We start from the raw sequence: 17864 nt of genomic DNA, 5'->3' as shown, positions 1-17864 counted from the left end.
GATGTTGCTATACTAACATTTCATCACCTAACTCGAAGGAAGCCGGAGCAAAGCGGCAATTCGAAATAATCGAATTATTTATTTAAATTTTAAAATTAAAAATAAAACTTATGCGGCGTTCACAAGCGCCATCTATACGCAGAGCAGCCAAAAGGGGTGCCTCTGCTACTGAACTGGAACCTGCCAAAAACGTTGCTTCTCTGGAAATGCAATGGGGCACGTCTGGTGGTTACAAGGGATTTAGGCCACAAAAGTACAATGATGGAGAGAACCCTCTGAAAAATAAGAGGATTTTCCTGGTGCTATGGCGAAAACAGTCAAATAAAAAACATAAAACATGGACAGGCAATGGAACTCTCGAAGTGACTGCCACCAAGGCTACTCTAAAGGATGAAACAGGAAAGTTGATGGACGTTTTGACGTGTTTTAAGCAGGATACTATTCAAGAAGATGCCCTGCTAGAAATCGGCATGAGGGATGTTGAGATACAAGTGGAGCTCAGGACGGCCGATGAATGTATATCGCAACGGAGCGAAGAAATTGAAAACTGGTATCGCCAGCAAGAGGACTCGACCGGCATGGTGTCCGTTCTTAATGAAACCGTCCGCAAACTCCCGAGACCGATGAATATTCTGAAAAAGCCAAAACGATCATCGGAATTCAAATGCGATGTCGTCGTTGCAGCTGCTCCTCCCATCAAACTAAACGAATATATTTGCATGTTGGCACCAGCGGAACTTCAATGCCAGTCAATGCAGTTGCTTGCCGATTATTGTCAAGATTTGGAAATGGTAATGCATATTTGAACATTTTTGTAAAACAGAACTATATGTACGTAATATATTTTAGCAACAATTTTGTGGGACAGAAGACGTTTTTGAAATAGCTCAACAGATTTGCGATCATCCCGTGCTTCTAAGGCACATAGAACATCAACATGTTGTGTCGGAGGCATTGCTGCCCCACATGCCGCCCTGGCAGGAGATGGGTCTTTATGACTCCGCCAAATTCGAGTTTGTGCATTTAATGTTGGACAATTTGGTTATAGCGCAAGACGAGAGATGTGCCATTGTGGCAAACAGTCAGAGCTGCTTGGACATCATAATCGGTTACTGCCAAAGCTGGGATATATCATACGTCCAAATCGAAGACTCCTTTCAAGCAGACAGCTTCAATAGGGCCTGTTCGAACGGCGCCAAAGAGCCAAAGGTGGCTCTTTTATTGGCTAGCTATCTGTCACAAATGCACCTGGCTAGCTGCAAATACGTAATGCTCTACAATTTTAGTGCTCGATCGCAAATTAGGCATTTGTTGGCAGCGGACGCTCGAATTTACACGCTAATCACAGCTGGATGCTTTGAGGAGTGGCAGTTCCAACAGCATTTGGGACTTTTCAATGGCAGCGAATCATTAATGGATGCGCTTAAGCTGCGTGAGAATGTCACACATCAGTCGCAGGTGAGTAGGTGAGTTTTGAAAATTTTAAGAACTTTAGTTAAAGCTTGTATATTACAGATATTAGTGGATTGGGACCGATGGCAACCTCCATTTAGCGAAGAATTCTTACAGGTTTGCATATATCTCAATATCGAACTGTATACTATTTCATGAAACTTATTTTTTAGGAAGTATTTCTACTCATTGACTTACCAAGCTTAAAATACGTCTACAGCAAACAGCATGAAGGACGTTTGGCTAATCTCTTAGATTAAATCAATTTTTAAGTTTTGTATTACATTGTTTTTGTTCTACATCTTTGGTTAAGACAAGATGGTATATGTATATATAGATATAGATCTTGGCATAATTATTACATCGTAAGCTTTTGAACAGCGTCTAGGCGCAGTGAGTAGTTATTATCGACTTCATTGTAAATAACCTCATCGCAGTTGATAATGGCTCCAATAGCCAAATGTTTTTCAAGACGTGTCAATTGCTCCTCGGTTATATCAACGGGCATATCCAGCAGATCATATTCAGTAGTTAAGATAGGAAATGTGAATTGTGGCGGATATGGACGTATGTCGTTCACATGGATTGCTGCAATGTTGCCGTAGTCAATAAACAAGATGCTTGGATGACCATCGCCCACTAGTTCCATGCACACCCCTCGGCACCATTTGTCTTGGTATTTGGCAATACAAAGGTCATTCTTACTGAAAATAAAGTAATTTTAGTTCAAATAAATACTTCAGCAACAAAATTTGACGTACGACGCTGCAAAGAATTCACATTTGGCTATGGAATCGCCATAGAACTGCATATCACGCTGCATTTCAGTTATTTCGTATGCGTAATCCAGAATTGTGCAGTGAATGACACCAAATTTAATGAACGTGTTGTCCATGACAACCAGTTCGATATTCTTGCCTGTAGGCAAATGCACATGCTGCAGAAACTGAAATTAAAAAATAGATCAACAATGGAATCAACAGTTCATTTCATGTTTTCTTGTCTTACGTCTTCTTTACAGCCAATTTCTGAGATCGAGGGCTCCACTGGAGTTACAATTGTCTTAATCAATCGATTTAAGCTGCGATTAAGTTCACTTTCAATAAGAATGACGCGCTGCATGCCCTTGTCAGGGTCAAATTCACGCTCCGAGTACTTCAGCACAAATGTATACGTGTGGTCTAGCTCATATAGCATGCTGCGCAGATTGGGAGACATGAAGCGCCTGGGCACGCCGCGAAGCAGAACAGGCACAACATAGCGCGGCAAACCCGCCAAATAGTCACTGCACTCGTATAGTGTGTCAAGCGCTGTAACCTCTATATTGCCATAATCGACACACACCACATAAATGGCCTGCGGATTGTCGACATTCAGCACCATAGCCCGCACAGTCTGTATACTAGATTTGTGGATCACTATTTGACCACAATGTGGCAACCGCATCAGTTTGGGTGCCACTTTACCGCGGAACATCACATCTGACAGCACTTTATAGTAGGCAATCTCAGCTACAATTTCTGCTGAGCGCACGTATAAAACATTGCTTTGCTCAAAGGCAGAGATTTTAACGTTGGAACCAGAGGGTGGCAATTTTAGCTTTGTAAATTTGGAAATAATGGTATCGTCAATTACGGGCGGGCTGCCCTTGTTACAGCTCTCCTTGTGCACAGCGGCCAGCGCGTCGAAGCAGATAGTATTACAGAAGGGCATCTGACAGAATTTGCAACTGTTGTCCGTGTAGCATTTGCATGAAAAGCACTTCTTTGCCAGCTTCTCCAGCTGAAGCTCAAAATGGGTTGGCTTAGCTTCAAGCTGGTTTTTGGGGCTACATAGAATGAAAATGTATCAAAAGATAAGTAGTTGTTCTACATGCATTATACCTACGTAACTATTGAACGACCGGATCGAAAGTGTAGCACAGCTTGACCCTTTTCAATGGTCTCTTCCAAGTTATAGGCTCCATGTCGCTCCAGCATAAACTCATATTTAACATTCAAATAGCGAAAGTTCTCATCGTTGGCGGCCAACTGAGAGCTTTTATTACTATAGTCAGATTTGATAACAATGGGTGACTTAAAGAATTCCGGATGTTTTTTCTTGTTCGCCGATAGTTGAATCGTGCGAGATTCTAAGTTCACAGAATTTGGCTCACATGAAGATGGCGGCAGCTGAGCCACAGTTTTTACTTCGCTCTCTTTCAGCAGGGCGGTGTTAAATGAGTTACTTTGTTGTCCACGGCCATCAACGCAATGCACAATATTTGGAAACTGATGAATCTTAGTCCAGGCTGCCTCAAGAGATCTAAATTTGAGATAGAAAATAAGTCACTTCAAGCTCGAAAATAAAAAAATGTATGCTTTTCATAATCTATACCCAATATTATGAAAATAAACGTGAAACTCGCGTGGTACTGAGCGATATTCAATTTCATAGATAATGTCGCCAAAATAATTTCTCAACAAATTCTCCGTTATAAATTGATTTTTCTTTTTGATAACCAAATATGGATATTGTAATTGTTTTGTGAGCCGAGCGAGGTTATCATTATCTTTTGCTGGCGCTTCCATGACCTTTTCATATTTGTTTGAAGTCTCTTCAAAATAGTGCTGAGCTATGGGATTCCAATCTGACCAATCGTCTTTAATGTCAGCCATTATTTATTATATCAATAAGCAAAAGGAAATACGCAGTTCCAAAACTTGTACGCGCAATAAAAATTAAATATCCTCACTGACTTAAAATATCGATACAATTTCCGCTTAACAGTACTGTGCATAAATTAACATCGAGGCCAATTGAACAACAAACATGAAAAAACTGAGCAATCGAATAATCGTATTATGCGATTCATCGATATATTGTTTCACATCACAAGAGAACTCAACACATACACTTAAACGCCAAACGAAAACAAACAAAAACATAAATTTGTTTGCAATGGTAAAAAACGAACCCAATTTTGTTGTTGAACGCATCGTGGACAAACGAATCACATCTGATGGCAAAGTAGAATATTTTATTAAGTGGCGTGGCTATCCATCCGGCGACAATACCTGGGAGCCGGAGGAAAACTGCGATTGCCCTGCTCTCATACAAAAGTTCGAAGAGTCCCGAGCCAAATCTAAGAAACGCGGCGAAAAGAAACCAAAATGTGAGGAAATCCAAAAGCCGCGGGGCTATGAGCGTGGCTTGGAACTGGCAGAGATTATGGGTGCAACGGACGTAACGGGTGAAATCAAATACCTTGTTAGATGGCAATTTTGTGACGAGTTCGACTTAGTGTCAAGCAGCCAAGTAACCGAGAAAAATCCGGAAATGCTCATTGAATACTATCAGAAGATGGCTCCTTACACTGGCTACATCAATAAGCGTATGCAGGGCGTGCCCGAAGAGTTACGTGCAACAGCGGCGCAAACGGGCTATGCTGTCAGCAGTGCTCCTACGGATGCAGTCGAGCCATCCGTATGCAGTGTTGATTCCGAGCAGCTGCCGTCGGTAGCACCAAAACAAGTGTCACTTGATGTACCCGTACAGCAGGAAGATGCTGCAGATTCTGAAATGGACAATGTTGGTGTTTCCTATTCCATACCCGTACCGGGCGTGGGTAACATTGCTATTGATGTCCCAATGGTAGACAATTGATAGAGAAAGATTTACTTGACTAGAAATTAACGTACTTTTATAATTATATTATGAAAATTAAAACACAATTTCAATTAACTAATTAGATTCTTCGTCTAAATTAATAGCTCCCAGCTGTCCAGTGCGAAAGAAACTAATAAATTTGCGCGCAGCAGCCAATAAATTTGTCATCACTTCCACCTGACCATTGTATTGCTTGACACGATGAAACATAGCCTGTTGCTGAGCATATTCTGCCAGCACGGCGCTTATGTTGTCGCTGGGACCGGAGTGTAGACCCAACATTTTCACATACTCGTAGCGCTTGTGCTTGTTTAGCCAATACAGCAAATAGTCGGCAATCAGGTCCTCGCCAACGATATGATCTGGCAGGCAGCCAACTAAGGCCAGTTTCATGCCCATTTCATCATCTGTGATTGAGGGCTGCAGTATGCCGGGTGTATCAATCATATAAACCGGTGGCTGTTCCTGGATTTTGATGCGCTCACCGACGGACCGCGTAATACCGGCCTCGGCGCCAACGCGTGCCGCGCTGCGTTTTTTGAGATGTACATTTCGTAGAACATTGATGATGCTGCTCTTGCCGACATTGGGCACTCCAATTATCATTATATTGTGCTCGGAACTTTGTGCTCTATTGAATCGACTACTCTCCCCCACTAACTTGGTTGCCAATGGCAATATGTCTAATACACCGGTATTACGCTGATCCTTGCAATTTGTAAAGAGAATATTTTTCAGTTCTGGCTGATGAGTACGAAGCTGCTTGAGTATTCCACGTTGTTGCTTGCCGCCCAATAGATCGATCTTATTCAGTACTAATATATGAGGTTTCACGCCGTTGCCTATGGAAGTACATACATATTCGAATAATGTACAAGGAACAGTAATTTGATTTGCTCACCCGTAATGGTCTCAAAGAATTGTGAATTTCTGCCGGCTATAGGAATGCGCGCATCGTGTATTTCAACAATGCAATCGACGGAGCGTAGCTTTTGTTGTATTTGTCGCATGCCCTTGGTCATGTGGCCGGGAAACCAGTTGATGCGTTGGCTTCGACTTGGCAGACGAAATACAGTTCGAAAAGGATTCGCCAACGACATGTTTACGTTCTTAAAAGCAGCTGTTTGCTTGTGGCGTAACAGTTGCCCATTAAGCAATCGATATTAAATGTGCCAATATGTTATCGATAAGTACATTGCACTTTTGCGAACCATTACCTTACAGTTATTAAAATTATTTTTACACAATTAAGAAGACATTTGATTAATACAAGTTAATATGGTGACCAATTATAAAAGAAAAAACTAAAGAAATATTCTTCGACTTATTTTTAAATAATTGTATAACATCACAAAGGTGAACAGTAAGACAGCTCTTATCGTTTTTGTCAAAAGAAGTGATTCACTTGAAAAAGCTAACAAAACTAACTCTTGTCGGGAAATTTAAAATGAATTCTATAAATGTTGATGACTTAACCCTTGGTGAAGTATATTTTTATAAAAATATGTTTGTTTAAGGTTTAAAGGTTTAAACACTTATTTTTAGGTTATTGGGGAAGGAAATAACGGAAAAGTGTATAAAGCCAAATGGCACACAAAAGATGTCGCTGTGAAAAAGATTGACTATTATCCACAAAACTCCACCGAGGTTAAAGAACTTTCGCGTGCAAACCATGAGAATATCGTCTTTTTGCATGGTACAGCAATCAGCAATAACACTCTCTACCTGGTAATGGAATTAGTGGATGGAGGATCTCTAGAAGCATTGATATATTCCGAAAATCCGAAGTATGAGATAGCTCATGTCATAAATTGGGCTCTTCAGATCGCCAAGGTATATATAAATGAACTTATACACTTGCAAATAAAATAATATCAATCAATTATCTTTATTGATAGGGCATTGAATACATGCATAAAAAGAGACTGATTCACCGTGATCTTAAACCGTACCACATTCTGTTATGTGATAGGCATCGACATTTGAAGATTTGCGAATTTACGTACGCAAGATTTTTAAGTGAATCGATGACAAATAACATTGGCACTGCCGCCTATATGGCCCCAGAGGTTCCTATTCCAGCTATGACCACTTATAAAGAATTATGTTGATAATTATATGAATTATAGGTTTTCAACGATCAGGAGTATACCGAGAAATGTGACGTTTATAGCTTTGCGATAACTTTGTGGGAAATGTTATCACAGAAAAAGCCCTATGGGAAAAATAACTTACAAATATATGAGGCAGTTTTGAACGGTATTTACAAAATTCCTGCAACATTTATATCAAATATAATTAAATTTAAATTATTACGTTTTAGGCGAAAGGCCTTCCCTGGATGATATAAAATTTCCGTGCCCGCAGGAAATAAAACAATTATTGACCAACTGCTGGAGTGCAGATCCAAATGAACGTTACTCCATGACTGATATTATTGATGTGCTAAATAAATACCCTATTGTCGTTGAACAACTGAGCTTGTAAAAAGGTACGGGCTCAATACAACCATCAAATCTGATACTGATTATATTTTACCTATTTTGATTTAAGACTAAAATTTACCGATTGCTTTGTAATAAAATCACATCTCCGTTTTTGTACAAGTCAATTTATAACATTAGTTTTGAAATATGTTTGATTTATGTCTTGCACATAATATTTCCACAGTTTTCATATTTTCATAAAACAATACATTTGAAATACAATTACACTTATAAAATTGCAAAATGAGTAAAACTTCACTTGTATCAAAATTATGCGAAGAAGACTCCAGTAGCATTGATGTGGCATCCATATTTCCGAAAGCATTGCCAGAATTAATAGTGGGCCCCGTTTATGATGAATGTGGCTTTACGCTGAACGAAAGATTGGCTTTAAGGCAGGCTTGGAAGCTAATCAAGCCGTTCGAGCGTCGCTATGGAAAGGAAATTTACTTTGAGTAGGTCGAACAGCTCGCGTACTCAATACATATGAATTATAATATCGATTCCCTAGCTACCTTATGGAAAATTATAAAGTATTTAAAAATTTTCGGATTGACGGCAAGCTGGATATGCATCGTTTGCATGGGCATAGCTTAGCCTTCATGCGGTACTTAAACGTCGTAATCGAACAGAACGATCCGGTATTCTTCCAAAATATGCTCTTTGACAATCATAATATACACAGTCGATATAGGGTATCTCTAAAGCATATGAAGGTACGTAAGACAATTGAATTTGTGTTCAAATTTCGGATCATACTTTCCCGTTTACAGATGTTGCTGGAAGATCTTATTGAATATGTGCTGGAGAAGCTCAAAGATGTTAGCTCGGCCTCGTTGAGGAGCGGCTTTAACCGACTTTTGGAAAAGTTTCAGTTCGATATACCCGAAAAATCTAGTAGTATATTTATGTACGAGTCAAGCGGTGAATTGAATTACAATGATATTTAATAGATATACATGATTAAATCACTCATACGCCACAAAGAACCTCAATTGATTTTCGATTAAAAGCTCAATCCATCCGGGTTTTTACTGCGCGATCAATCTGCAAATGATCCAAGGTTTATACCTACATACGTTGCAAAGCAAAGCTGCAAAGTCGCAGTCGACAGCGCAATCATAACGCTGACGTCGCTGCCACTGCTGCTGCCGCTACTACTAATGCTGCTGCTGCTTCTGCTATTGCTGCTGCTGCTATTGCTACTACTACTCAGGCGGCGGCGGCGGCGGCGGCGGCGGCTGCTACCTCTGCTGCTACTGCTGCTGCTGCTTTTGCTGCTACTGCTACTGCTGCTACTGCCGCAGTCGCCGTCGTGATATATATCAATTGACGAAGTAACGTCGCCATCGACGCTTTGCGCCAGTCTTGGCAGCATTTTCATTTAGCTCTGCTATGAAACGCGTTTCCTTTGAGAATTTCAGTTTTGTTTGTGCGCTCAGTGCACCCATCCACACGTATCGCTACTTAAAACGTTTGCCATTAAGTTTCAACTGGACAACAACAAATTTGCTTAAACAAATTGATAAGAAAATTATCAAAGGTTTTACAAAAAAAAAAACTCAAATTTAAATGACAAAATCTTGATTTTTTCTACTACTTCGTATACGTAATATATGCACTATGGTCGCGACCGACGATATTAAAAAGGTATGTGTTTATGCAAAGTCAAAAAGCGTTTATAATAAATACAGTGTTAAAGTCTTTAAATATACAAAATAAGGTAAAAAAAAGAATGTTTTTAGTTTTTAAATTCAAGTCTGGGTTACTCAAAAGTATGCTATGCTTAGCTCTGATAAATTGACTCGATGTATGAACTACATATTAAATAATATTTCATAAAATATAAATAATCTACAAGCTATAAGCTGATTTACTACCTATTAGCTGCTCCCACTTGGTTAGATAACTTATCTTGACCACGGCATCGAGATTCCTTAATCTAGTGCCGAAAAATTCAAAATGTTGTTTATAACGTTGAGTTATTAGATTTCATAAATTATTCAACGTCATACAAACCCATATTGAAATACCTTATAGTTCACCTTGACTACACGATCATTGCGCAATGAATTAGAACTTTACGTTTTTTTCAGCTCATAGTCGTAGAAGTACTAACAAATAACTACCCTACAATAAAATAACTAACCTAGCAATAAAAAAACACTCGAGTTTTGAATACGTGTTGGCACATAATTTTATTCAACAGGTTGGGTATGTTGTAGCTGCGCAGACCCTTGCTTAAGCAACTTTTATGACTCCCCAAAATGCTACCACTTAAGGAACAGAAGCACAATCAGAATGCCTAAGTTCACGTGTGAACTGACTGACTTTCGATTATGCCTGATTCTAGACCTTTGAGTATGACGACTAAGTGGATTGATTCGCACGCATTTGTCATTCGTAGTTTAGATGTGCCGATTTATCCTCCACTGATAACAGTAAAAAGAACGAAACATTGTTGTATTTTGTATGGAACTCTTGTCAAACATTTGCCAATAAAAAATTATTGTTTATTTTATCAACTCATATGCTTATACTCTGCAGAGCTTTCGCTCTGGACCCTATCGCTTGCTTGTTTATGTTTCCCGGACCGGACATTATTATCTTGCTTGTGCGAGCTGTCGAGTAATCTGCGAAGAACAATAATATTTACATGTTCATTTAGGTCCATATCGTGGGCAACGCATTTGCCATAAATAATGCATTTCACAAACTTATATCTCTATCTATAACTGAAAAGAGTATATTGGCTTTGTGCACTGTTCTACCAGCTGTCCTAATTGGTATAAGCTGTACTCGTACTCGTTGTGAATTTGTCAACTGAATTTATTAATTTTTGGTAACATAAACGAGTGGCTTATTGTTCAAAGATCAATTGAAATTGCCACTCTAGGCGTGGCAACAATATAACTTACAGTGCATACTCTAGCTTAGTCTTCAGCCTCTAATTACTAGCGCATACAAACATTCACACACACATAGACATTTATATTCCCAAATACTTATGCACACACACTTACTTATATACACCTACCTACAGACACACTTACACATATTGATTCAAATTTCATCTAGCAATAAAAAGTTGCTTTTGTTTTATTAGACAAATTCTAAGTGATTGTACACTTGCGTTCGATTATCTGGTACACACCTTCAGGTAGAACTGCAGCTGAATTTCTAATTGACGCTGTGCCCGCCAATGCAAATAGAAACGTATTTTTTTACGACATTTCTAATCGCACATTCGCCAGAGCCACCGAACGCTCATAAATTTGCAAGCAAGCCCTTCCTGAGCGCACGAGCGCTTACGACGACGACGAGCCTTCGTTGCGTCTTCGTGCGCAGCGCATGACACGAGGCGCATCGGCGCCAAGAGCACGGCCGCTGCCGATGCTGATGCCGACGATTGCACTTGACATTGGGCCATCGGCAAAGGGGAATCGGCAAAATGTAAACAGAGCAAAGCAAACATCGCAAAACTAATTAGCATGTGATGCGCCTCTTTTGCCTAGTGGTGGGTGGGTGTGTCTGTGTCTTTGCTCGGCAATTGCATATCCTCTCCCTCTCATACACTATCGCTCACTCGCTCCTTCTCTTACTGGCCCGACCTGTTGTTGTCATTATGGCGACAGGTTTATTTGGCATTTGAATTGCAATTGACGCCATTAAATGCAATTACGTTTGCATACTATAAATATTTTTTAATTAAACATTCCATTTTGATAACAACTGAAGTGCTCGTTTGCATTCCTAAAAGGATTTCCATTTAACACTTAAATACAAAAAAAAAGTATTGATTAATTAATTAAATCTTTGACAACTCGATAAATATTTCTGCTTTACATTTTTGGCATAGCTAATAAAACTATTTTTTATTTTTCATTTTCTGTTCTGCTGTTAAGCGGATCTGATCACAACAATTTCTAATTATACATGCGCATACGTATTTCCCACTATTAATACATATGTATCTATGTGTGTATATGAACTTGTAAGTATATCTATTTTGTATGTTTCTAAATGCTTTTACCTGACGCATTTGGTTGTCGTCGAATGCATTTTTGGCAAAAGCAACAGCAACGCAATTTTTTATAGACATTGCAGGAAGCGTTAGTTTGCTTGGACCAAGCGGCGTATGCGTAACATTTCTATGAGAATATGTTTATTATGAAATCGTTTGGTGTGTGTTGAGTCGCAGCTGCGACCATAATATTTATTATTTTAGACACGAATTTATGTCCGAGTGAAATTCTTAGCTGCTTTTACTTTTCTATTTTTTATATCTAAAAATTTGTATCTCGTTTTCATTATTTGGCACCTTTTTACACACATCGAACATATGCGATGCACTGTTCTATTGTGTCTGACGTCAAATTTCAAATCTTCTGCAATTAAATGCGCGTATTTTGCTGGCAAAACAATGCAAACTAACTTTTGGCTTGCAACAAATATGAAATACTCTCGAAAAAATTTCACATATTTTCAAAACTAATATAACATGTATTTCAAGAGAATATATATCTATTTATAGTACGTCTATTTATAGTATATTACCTAAAGAGATGAAATTATTATCAAAATAAAAGTCTAATGTCTAATCAAATGCCTCGAAGGTATCAACTTCTTCATTCATACAAAATAGATTCTATTTTTATGTGTCACAACTGAGCTCATTGAGCGTATATACCTCGGCCATTGCATCTCTAGAGTAGCAGCAAAAATAGAAGCCCCGCAAATATCTTAAGAAACGAGAAGAAAATACGCTTTTCGAAGAGTCGCCGAAACAGTCGTCTCCAACTGTGTTGGCCGCGCGGAACAAAACACTCGACTAAATTTAGCGAAAAATACATTTCTCTGCGTATAGCTATAGAAATGTTTTATTTTAAATGAAATTAATGAGCAAATATTAAAAGGGAATATATATTTAGCTAATATATAGAGAGATAACAATTTGAAGTGTATTCGGTTAGTCTTTGTGTTTATATAACGATATATTTGATTTCGGAAAAACCTGACAATGGACTCGGATAAAGTTGTGGGCGCCATGGCGCGCTGGTGGCAGGTAAAGGCCAAATCTTGTCTCTAATTCTGATTCTAATGCCAGAAATACTATAGCATTCATATGCACACACCTTCTTTTTTAAAAATAAACACACTCACACTCACACACACTTTCTCTTAGGTATTTATTAAAATTTTACGTTAGATTTTTTGACCTCCATTTGTTCTTTGCCCGGCAATCGGGAGTTTTTGAGAGCTTTCAGAAATAATATGCTACCATAGATACTCTACATTCTTCATCATACTGGCTTGATAAGGTTGCCCACCATGCTTGAGCTCCTCATCTTTTTGGCTCAGTTTGTGTCACGGCACGTGTTGGCGCATTCGAAAATACATTCACCTCAGCAGTCAATAGACGAAAATACTTAACGAGATTTCAATTTCTTTCCTTTAGACTGTTAGCCAAGAGGATAATGATGTCACGTCACACAATCCAATGCTCTACGATCCACTGGATGGCGTCGTGAAGACCTCAAAGACCCGCCAATATATTGCAGCTCTCATCAGTAAGAGTATAGGATCGAGTATTGATGATGATAATCTTAAAACTTTGCTCTATATTTTTACAGTTTGTCTGGGCGCCGTAGCTGCGGGCACAGCCTTGGCCTGGACCAGTCCCGTGCTGCCTCAAATCAGTGCTCCCGTGGTCACTAATAGCACGCTAGTGACCCCAACCAATGCCACTGGCAATGACACTAGTCCTATTTCTTTACCTATGCCACACGATGATCAACTACAGCTAACTGTCACTCAACGTAAGTTTTCTTTATAACGCTTATTTCTTATTACGGTGCATTGATCATCTCTTAATCGATAGCAATTTAATCTAAATCTATATACTCATAGACAAAAACAATATAGATAAAATAAATAAATTCTATAATCTACAAGACTAGACTAATTTCCATTTGATTACGCTCTCTTGCTCAAAACATTTATTTATCATAAACTTTACTCTTGAGCTTTTAAGATAAATAAATTTTAAAAAAATTAAATGAAGTACTTCATTTTGGGTCATACCACTTATTCTGCATTTTCTGAATTTTCTGTATGAAAAACCTTATCTTTAACCTTTTAATCAATTTTGCATTAAGTCTCTCAACAAATAGTCATATTGTTCACTGACATCAGTTGGAAATTAAGGGTCTAAGTGATTGAGCAGTGGTCATCAATAAGTCAATCATTTAGTCAGGCTAAACCGTCAGATCTGCAGATCAATGACAGTCGCTTCCCTCAGATATAGTTTACTTCCAGAAAACATGAAAATGTAAATTCTTAGTCTAGAGCCTCAATCATTCAATCAGTCAGTCAGTGCAAACAGTTTTACAGCGAATCCATGACAATAGTATAGTATAAAAGTATCTACATAGGATAGACTAGCTTCTCTCAGTATTTAGACTTTCCAATGCTGATTAAAGCACATCTTTGGCTGCTCATTGATCATCAATCGATCACTCAATTAGTCGGGGCAAACAGTCTTACACGTGTAGAATGATGATAATTGTTTTTTACGTTGTTTACTTGCAGAGACTTGGGTTAGTTCGCTACTGGCCATTGGCGCCTTCTTGGGCGCCCTGCCCACGGGCTATATAGCCGATGCAATTGGCAGACGTTACACGGCAATGGCGATGGATGTCCCGTTCATTTTGGCCTGGCTATCGATAAGCTTTGCCAACTCAGCCGGTTGGCTGTACTTTGGCCGCTTTCTAATTGGTAAGTTCTTTAACTCATCTAAAGATTGATTTCTATTTAAGTTACTTTCGACTTCCTTTAGGCATATCGACGGGCAGCTTCTGTGTGGTGGCGCCGATGTACATCTCAGAGATAGCTGAGACTAGCATTCGCGGCACGCTGGGCACTCTCTTCCAGCTGCTGCTCACCATGGGCATACTCTTCATTTATATTGTCGGCTCCATGGTCTCTTGGGTTACGCTTAGCATTATGTGCCTGTTCGTGCCGATTGCTCTGCTCGTGGGCATGATCTTTCTGCCTGAGACACCTGTCTATCTGCTGAAGAAGGTGAGCTCTTGCTCCACATGCTGCATGTCCATGCGATCTAATTGATTTGGGCTTCTGTTCGCAGGGTCGTCGTGCGGATGCAGCATTGTCCCTCAAGTGGCTGTGGGGTCGCTATTGCGACTCGCGCAGCGCCATTCAGGTCATACAAAACGATTTGGACCAGGCGGGCGCCGATGCCACGTTCTTGGACCTGTTCACCAATCGTGGCGCACGCAACGGACTCATCATCTCCATTTTGCTGATGTTCTTCCAGCAATTCTCGGGCATCAATGCGGTCATATTCTATACGGAGTCCATATTCAAGTCGGCTGGCAGCAGTCTGGATGCCTCTATTTGCTCCATCATTGTGGGCGTGGTGCAGGTGATCATGACGCTGACCTCATCGCTACTCATTGAACGGGCTGGCCGCAAGATATTGCTGCTCTTCAGCAGCACCGTGATGACCATTTGCCTGGCCATATTGGGCGCCTACTTTGACATGAAGGAGAGCGGCAAGGATGTCTCGCATATCGGCTGGCTGCCGTTGCTGTGCATGGTGCTGTTCATCATTACCTTTTCGGTGGGCTACGGACCCATTCCATGGCTGATGATGGGCGAGCTCTTCATGCCCGATGTCCGAGCCACCGCTGTGGCGCTCACGGTCATGGCCAACTGGCTGTGCGTGTTTGTGGTGACCAAATGCTTCGGCATCATGATAACGGATTGGGGCTCGGACATAACTTTCTGGTTCTTTGCCAGCTGCATGGCGTTGGCCACAGTTTACGTGGCCATAGCGGTGGTCGAAACGAAGGGCAGAAGCTCCAGTCAAATACAAACCTGGCTCAGCGGACATTAAAACCGATTTCTGTGAGAATCTAGAGGGCAAAAGCCATATTACGCATACGCCGTGTGCCAACTCCTTAGCACATAGGCAGCCAATGCCAAGAGACGGGTCTGGCTCATATTGCGCATACGCCGTATGCCACGCAAAATGTACAACATTTATCCATATGGTTTCTCTTCTGAAGTGTAGTTCAATTATTTTCTAAGTACTCAGCCAGTAGTTGTCAACTCAAAGAGATTCGCTTAGCTTTTTATGTACTCTATTCTATATAAATATATTTATATATAAATATATATGTGTGTGTTTTAGGTGTGCGGCTGTAAAGACATGTGCTTATATTTATTTACATATTTAAATATATATGATGTGTCTGTGTATGTATGTATTATTTTTAATCAAGCACCTCAAGTGTGTTGTAATGCACATGCAGCTAGGCTGCATTGGCCCCAATCGATAACCCAACGCGCGCTTTTGATGGGCTGCTTTTGGCGCCTGCTGCAACGGCAACGCCCCTTTGAATCTGGAGCCGCTAATCAGCAGCGGCTGTCATAACAAACCCGATGAGTTTTTTCCTTGCTGGACACGCCCACAATTGGCGCCGTTTACAATCGCAAAGCGATGCCCGCTGGCCTTGCACTTGGCCTTCGTTCGTTTGGCAAGGTCTTCAATTGATAGATAGATAGATAGATCGACGCACCGACGCAAATTGATTCGATGCCAGGTAGCGTCAATTGCAGCCGTTGTTCTTGTTGTTGTTTTCAATTGCTTCAACATTTTCTTTTTTGTCGTATGCAAATATTTAATTACCTTTTTTCGTTCCTGTTGAATCAGGAAACACTATTTGGGAGCCCCCTTTACCTGGCCAGAGCGTCTGTTTGTTCACACAGGTGTAACAGGTTGTTGCCACTGGTGTTGTTGTTGGCAATAAGTGTGCCTGTAATTCCATTTGAGCCAATAATAAATCATCTACAGATAACGGCTCATTGGATATCATATTTATATGGCTGGGCATGTAAAATGTTGTCTGTGTGTCTGGCAAATAGATTGATTTATTTATTCAGCACTCGACACTTGCAAATATACATAACTAATAAACTAGGTACATATTTGCCAAAATAACTTATATCTACAAGTCTAGCAAGCTGCTCTGTCAACAGCAAACCTGACCTAACTCACGCCGAACAACAAATATTGACATTTGTTTGTAAAGTTGTGGCGAAATAAATTGAAATGTAAAAAGTATTTGGCGTAGCTAGAAAGCTAAGAATATCAGATCAAATTATGATACATGTGTAGAAATGTAATTTCGCAAAAATTGCTATAGAAAATATAGAAAATGTTTGGAAAATGCTGTGCAAAATTTATGGCATTTTCCATAATTCTTGGAAAATTTTGGGAATATTGTGAAGTCTATCTACTTGAATTTTATTTTCCAGTATCCTAAAAATATGTACGAAAAATAAAATATATACATATTGAAATTGAAAGTAGTAATGTAAAGCAGTTCTTACCAACTCGTATTTCGACTCATCCTTCTATGCGATTCTCATAGCTTCCACATGATTTTTAATTAAATATTATAGCAACAAAATATTATTTATTATTTATATTACTTGAATTTCAGTTTCGAAAATCCATCCATGCAAAGTATTAAGACTTACTTAAACTTAGTTAAAACTTACTGTAGAAAACACATAAAAGATCACTCAAAGTAGCTTAAAAATCGGTTAAAGTTTTCACGATAAAAATAATATAATAATAATATAATTAAAATATATTTAATATATATATAAATAGATTGAAACTCTCTTTCTTTAATAACAAATTTATATTGAATACTGTCGCTCTATGTGATTCTCATATGTACAAGCAAAGCCCAGCAGGCAGCCTGTGCAATCCCTAGCAGCATTGAAAGTGATTCCTAAAGACTTAATTCATTATAATGATTTATGAATTGGCATAATTCCCTTACACAAAAGCGCATCAGCTTCATTGTGCTGTTACTTTACTCTAATGAATCACTCCTTGGCGAGTCAATGTGCCGCATTCACAGCAAAGTTGAGTTCAATTGATCGACAACACAGCAGCGCACTCCACTGAGATGGGAAACCAGTTTAGAAACTCACAAGACAAAATGCGATTGGCTTCCTTTCCGAAAATGTATACAAATGCAGTAGCAAAGTGCGCCTCCTGACAAAATTAATATATAAATAAATGTATTTTATAATCGATTGGATTAAATTCTGTTTTGCTTCGTGCCTTATGCGATTCCGGGAGGAATCGCGCGCCGCGGCGATGACGCAAATAAATTGCCATTTAAAGAAGCACATCAAATTAAACATACTGATTGCCTACATCGGCGACATTTTAAT

General features: G+C 39.4%; 7 protein-coding genes across 10 annotated transcripts; 5 read left to right on the top strand and 2 right to left on the bottom strand.

Moving 5' to 3' along the window:
* Positions 1 to 13: 13 nt before the first annotated feature.
* Positions 14 to 1727, top strand: LOC111595675. Of its 2 annotated transcripts, XM_023309511.2 has the most exons (4): positions 14 to 791; positions 850 to 1458; positions 1516 to 1569; positions 1626 to 1727. In XM_023309511.2, exons 1-4 carry the CDS (start codon positions 111 to 113, stop codon positions 1710 to 1712), a joined length of 1431 nt encoding a protein of 476 aa, XP_023165279.2. In that variant the 5' UTR covers positions 14 to 110; the 3' UTR covers positions 1713 to 1727. The 2 variants fall into 2 exon arrangements, with proteins under 2 accessions (XP_023165279.2, XP_023165280.2); XM_023309512.2 differs by lacking the exon at positions 1626 to 1727 and having other exon boundaries at positions 850 to 1466; positions 1516 to 1558.
* Positions 1728 to 1755: 28 nt separating this feature from the next.
* On the bottom strand, positions 1756 to 4200 carry LOC111595674 (protein vreteno). Its single transcript, XM_023309509.2, has 5 exons — positions 3829 to 4200; positions 3340 to 3756; positions 2461 to 3280; positions 2214 to 2398; positions 1756 to 2156 (listed from the first exon to the last, which is right to left on the bottom strand). Exons 1-5 carry the CDS (start codon positions 4107 to 4109, stop codon positions 1811 to 1813), a joined length of 2049 nt encoding a protein of 682 aa, XP_023165277.2. The 5' UTR covers positions 4110 to 4200; the 3' UTR covers positions 1756 to 1810.
* Positions 4201 to 4253: 53 nt separating this feature from the next.
* On the top strand, positions 4254 to 5174 carry LOC111595679 (chromobox protein homolog 1). Its single transcript, XM_023309517.2, has one exon. The coding sequence runs from the start codon at positions 4264 to 4266 to the stop codon at positions 5095 to 5097; it is 834 nt and encodes a 277-aa protein (XP_023165285.2). The 5' UTR covers positions 4254 to 4263; the 3' UTR covers positions 5098 to 5174.
* LOC111595677 (mitochondrial GTPase 1) lies at positions 5116 to 6284 on the bottom strand. Its single transcript, XM_023309513.2, has 2 exons — positions 6002 to 6284; positions 5116 to 5942 (listed from the first exon to the last, which is right to left on the bottom strand). Exons 1-2 carry the CDS (start codon positions 6198 to 6200, stop codon positions 5176 to 5178), a joined length of 966 nt encoding a protein of 321 aa, XP_023165281.2. The 5' UTR covers positions 6201 to 6284; the 3' UTR covers positions 5116 to 5175.
* Positions 6285 to 6515: 231 nt separating this feature from the next.
* LOC111595678 (mitogen-activated protein kinase kinase kinase 7-like) lies at positions 6516 to 7669 on the top strand. 2 transcript variants are annotated; one of them, XM_023309516.2, is made up of 6 exons: positions 6516 to 6586; positions 6646 to 6933; positions 6999 to 7169; positions 7230 to 7359; positions 7424 to 7591; positions 7654 to 7669. In XM_023309516.2, exons 1-5 carry the CDS (start codon positions 6548 to 6550, stop codon positions 7585 to 7587), a joined length of 792 nt encoding a protein of 263 aa, XP_023165284.2. In that variant the 5' UTR covers positions 6516 to 6547; the 3' UTR covers positions 7588 to 7591; positions 7654 to 7669. The 2 variants fall into 2 exon arrangements, with proteins under 2 accessions (XP_023165284.2, XP_023165282.2); XM_023309514.2 differs by lacking the exon at positions 7654 to 7669 and having other exon boundaries at positions 7424 to 7610.
* A 42-nt stretch (positions 7670 to 7711) lies between these two features.
* LOC111595680 lies at positions 7712 to 8572 on the top strand. Its single transcript, XM_023309518.2, has 3 exons — positions 7712 to 8041; positions 8098 to 8302; positions 8360 to 8572. Exons 1-3 carry the CDS (start codon positions 7830 to 7832, stop codon positions 8534 to 8536), a joined length of 594 nt encoding a protein of 197 aa, XP_023165286.2. The 5' UTR covers positions 7712 to 7829; the 3' UTR covers positions 8537 to 8572.
* Positions 8573 to 9002: 430 nt separating this feature from the next.
* LOC111595687 (facilitated trehalose transporter Tret1-2 homolog) lies at positions 9003 to 15739 on the top strand. Of its 2 annotated transcripts, none has more exons than XM_030224770.1 (6): positions 9003 to 9236; positions 13045 to 13156; positions 13220 to 13405; positions 14178 to 14363; positions 14425 to 14669; positions 14734 to 15739. In XM_030224770.1, exons 1-6 carry the CDS (start codon positions 9210 to 9212, stop codon positions 15502 to 15504), a joined length of 1527 nt encoding a protein of 508 aa, XP_030080630.1. In that variant the 5' UTR covers positions 9003 to 9209; the 3' UTR covers positions 15505 to 15739. The 2 variants fall into 2 exon arrangements, with proteins under 2 accessions (XP_030080630.1, XP_030080629.1); XM_030224769.1 differs by lacking the exon at positions 9003 to 9236 and adding an exon at positions 12376 to 12651.
* The last annotated feature ends 2125 nt before the right edge of the window (positions 15740 to 17864 follow it).

The sequence above is a fragment of the Drosophila hydei genome, unplaced genomic scaffold, assembly GCF_003285905.1.
Source record: "Drosophila hydei strain 15085-1641.00,03,60 unplaced genomic scaffold, DhydRS2 tig00008119-arrow-pilon, whole genome shotgun sequence".
Taxonomy (NCBI): domain Eukaryota; kingdom Metazoa; phylum Arthropoda; class Insecta; order Diptera; family Drosophilidae; genus Drosophila; species Drosophila hydei.
Note: the sequence above shows the minus strand (reverse complement) of the source record. Positions and strands in the feature narration are given on the sequence as shown.

Bases quoted from the DNA above. Each gene is read 5' to 3' on its own strand.
- LOC111595674 (XM_023309509.2), bottom strand. From the start codon at position 4,109: ATGGCTGACATTAAAGACGATTGGTCAGATTGGAATCCCATAGCTCAG. The intron at 3,757-3,828 runs GTATAGATTATG...TCTCAAATTTAG, and splicing joins GTTTATTTTCATAATATTGG to ATCTCTTGAGGCAGCCTGGA. The intron at 3,281-3,339 runs GTAGGTATAATG...CATTCTATGTAG, and splicing joins TCCGGTCGTTCAATAGTTAC to CCCCAAAAACCAGCTTGAAG.
- LOC111595687 (XM_030224769.1), top strand. From the start codon at position 12,607: ATGGACTCGGATAAAGTTGTGGGCGCCATGGCGCGCTGGTGGCAG. The intron at 13,406-14,177 runs GTAAGTTTTCTT...GTTTACTTGCAG, and splicing joins ACAGCTAACTGTCACTCAAC to AGACTTGGGTTAGTTCGCTA. The intron at 14,364-14,424 runs GTAAGTTCTTTA...GACTTCCTTTAG, and splicing joins CTTTGGCCGCTTTCTAATTG to GCATATCGACGGGCAGCTTC.
- LOC111595677 (XM_023309513.2), bottom strand. From the start codon at position 6,200: ATGTCGTTGGCGAATCCTTTTCGAACTGTATTTCGTCTGCCAAGTCGA. The intron at 5,943-6,001 runs GTGAGCAAATCA...GTACTTCCATAG, and splicing joins ATTCTTTGAGACCATTACGG to GCAACGGCGTGAAACCTCAT.
- LOC111595679 (XM_023309517.2), top strand. From the start codon at position 4,264: ATGAAAAAACTGAGCAATCGAATAATCGTATTATGCGATTCATCGATA.
- LOC111595680 (XM_023309518.2), top strand. From the start codon at position 7,830: ATGAGTAAAACTTCACTTGTATCAAAATTATGCGAAGAAGACTCCAGT. The intron at 8,042-8,097 runs GTAGGTCGAACA...TCGATTCCCTAG, and splicing joins GGAAAGGAAATTTACTTTGA to CTACCTTATGGAAAATTATA. The intron at 8,303-8,359 runs GTACGTAAGACA...TCCCGTTTACAG, and splicing joins TATCTCTAAAGCATATGAAG to ATGTTGCTGGAAGATCTTAT.
- LOC111595675 (XM_023309511.2), top strand. From the start codon at position 111: ATGCGGCGTTCACAAGCGCCATCTATACGCAGAGCAGCCAAAAGGGGT. The intron at 792-849 runs GTAATGCATATT...AATATATTTTAG, and splicing joins ATTGTCAAGATTTGGAAATG to CAACAATTTTGTGGGACAGA. The intron at 1,459-1,515 runs GTGAGTAGGTGA...TGTATATTACAG, and splicing joins ATGTCACACATCAGTCGCAG to ATATTAGTGGATTGGGACCG.
- LOC111595678 (XM_023309516.2), top strand. From the start codon at position 6,548: ATGAATTCTATAAATGTTGATGACTTAACCCTTGGTGAA. The intron at 6,934-6,998 runs GTATATATAAAT...CTTTATTGATAG, and splicing joins GGGCTCTTCAGATCGCCAAG to GGCATTGAATACATGCATAA. The intron at 7,170-7,229 runs GTTCCTATTCCA...TATGAATTATAG, and splicing joins CCGCCTATATGGCCCCAGAG to GTTTTCAACGATCAGGAGTA.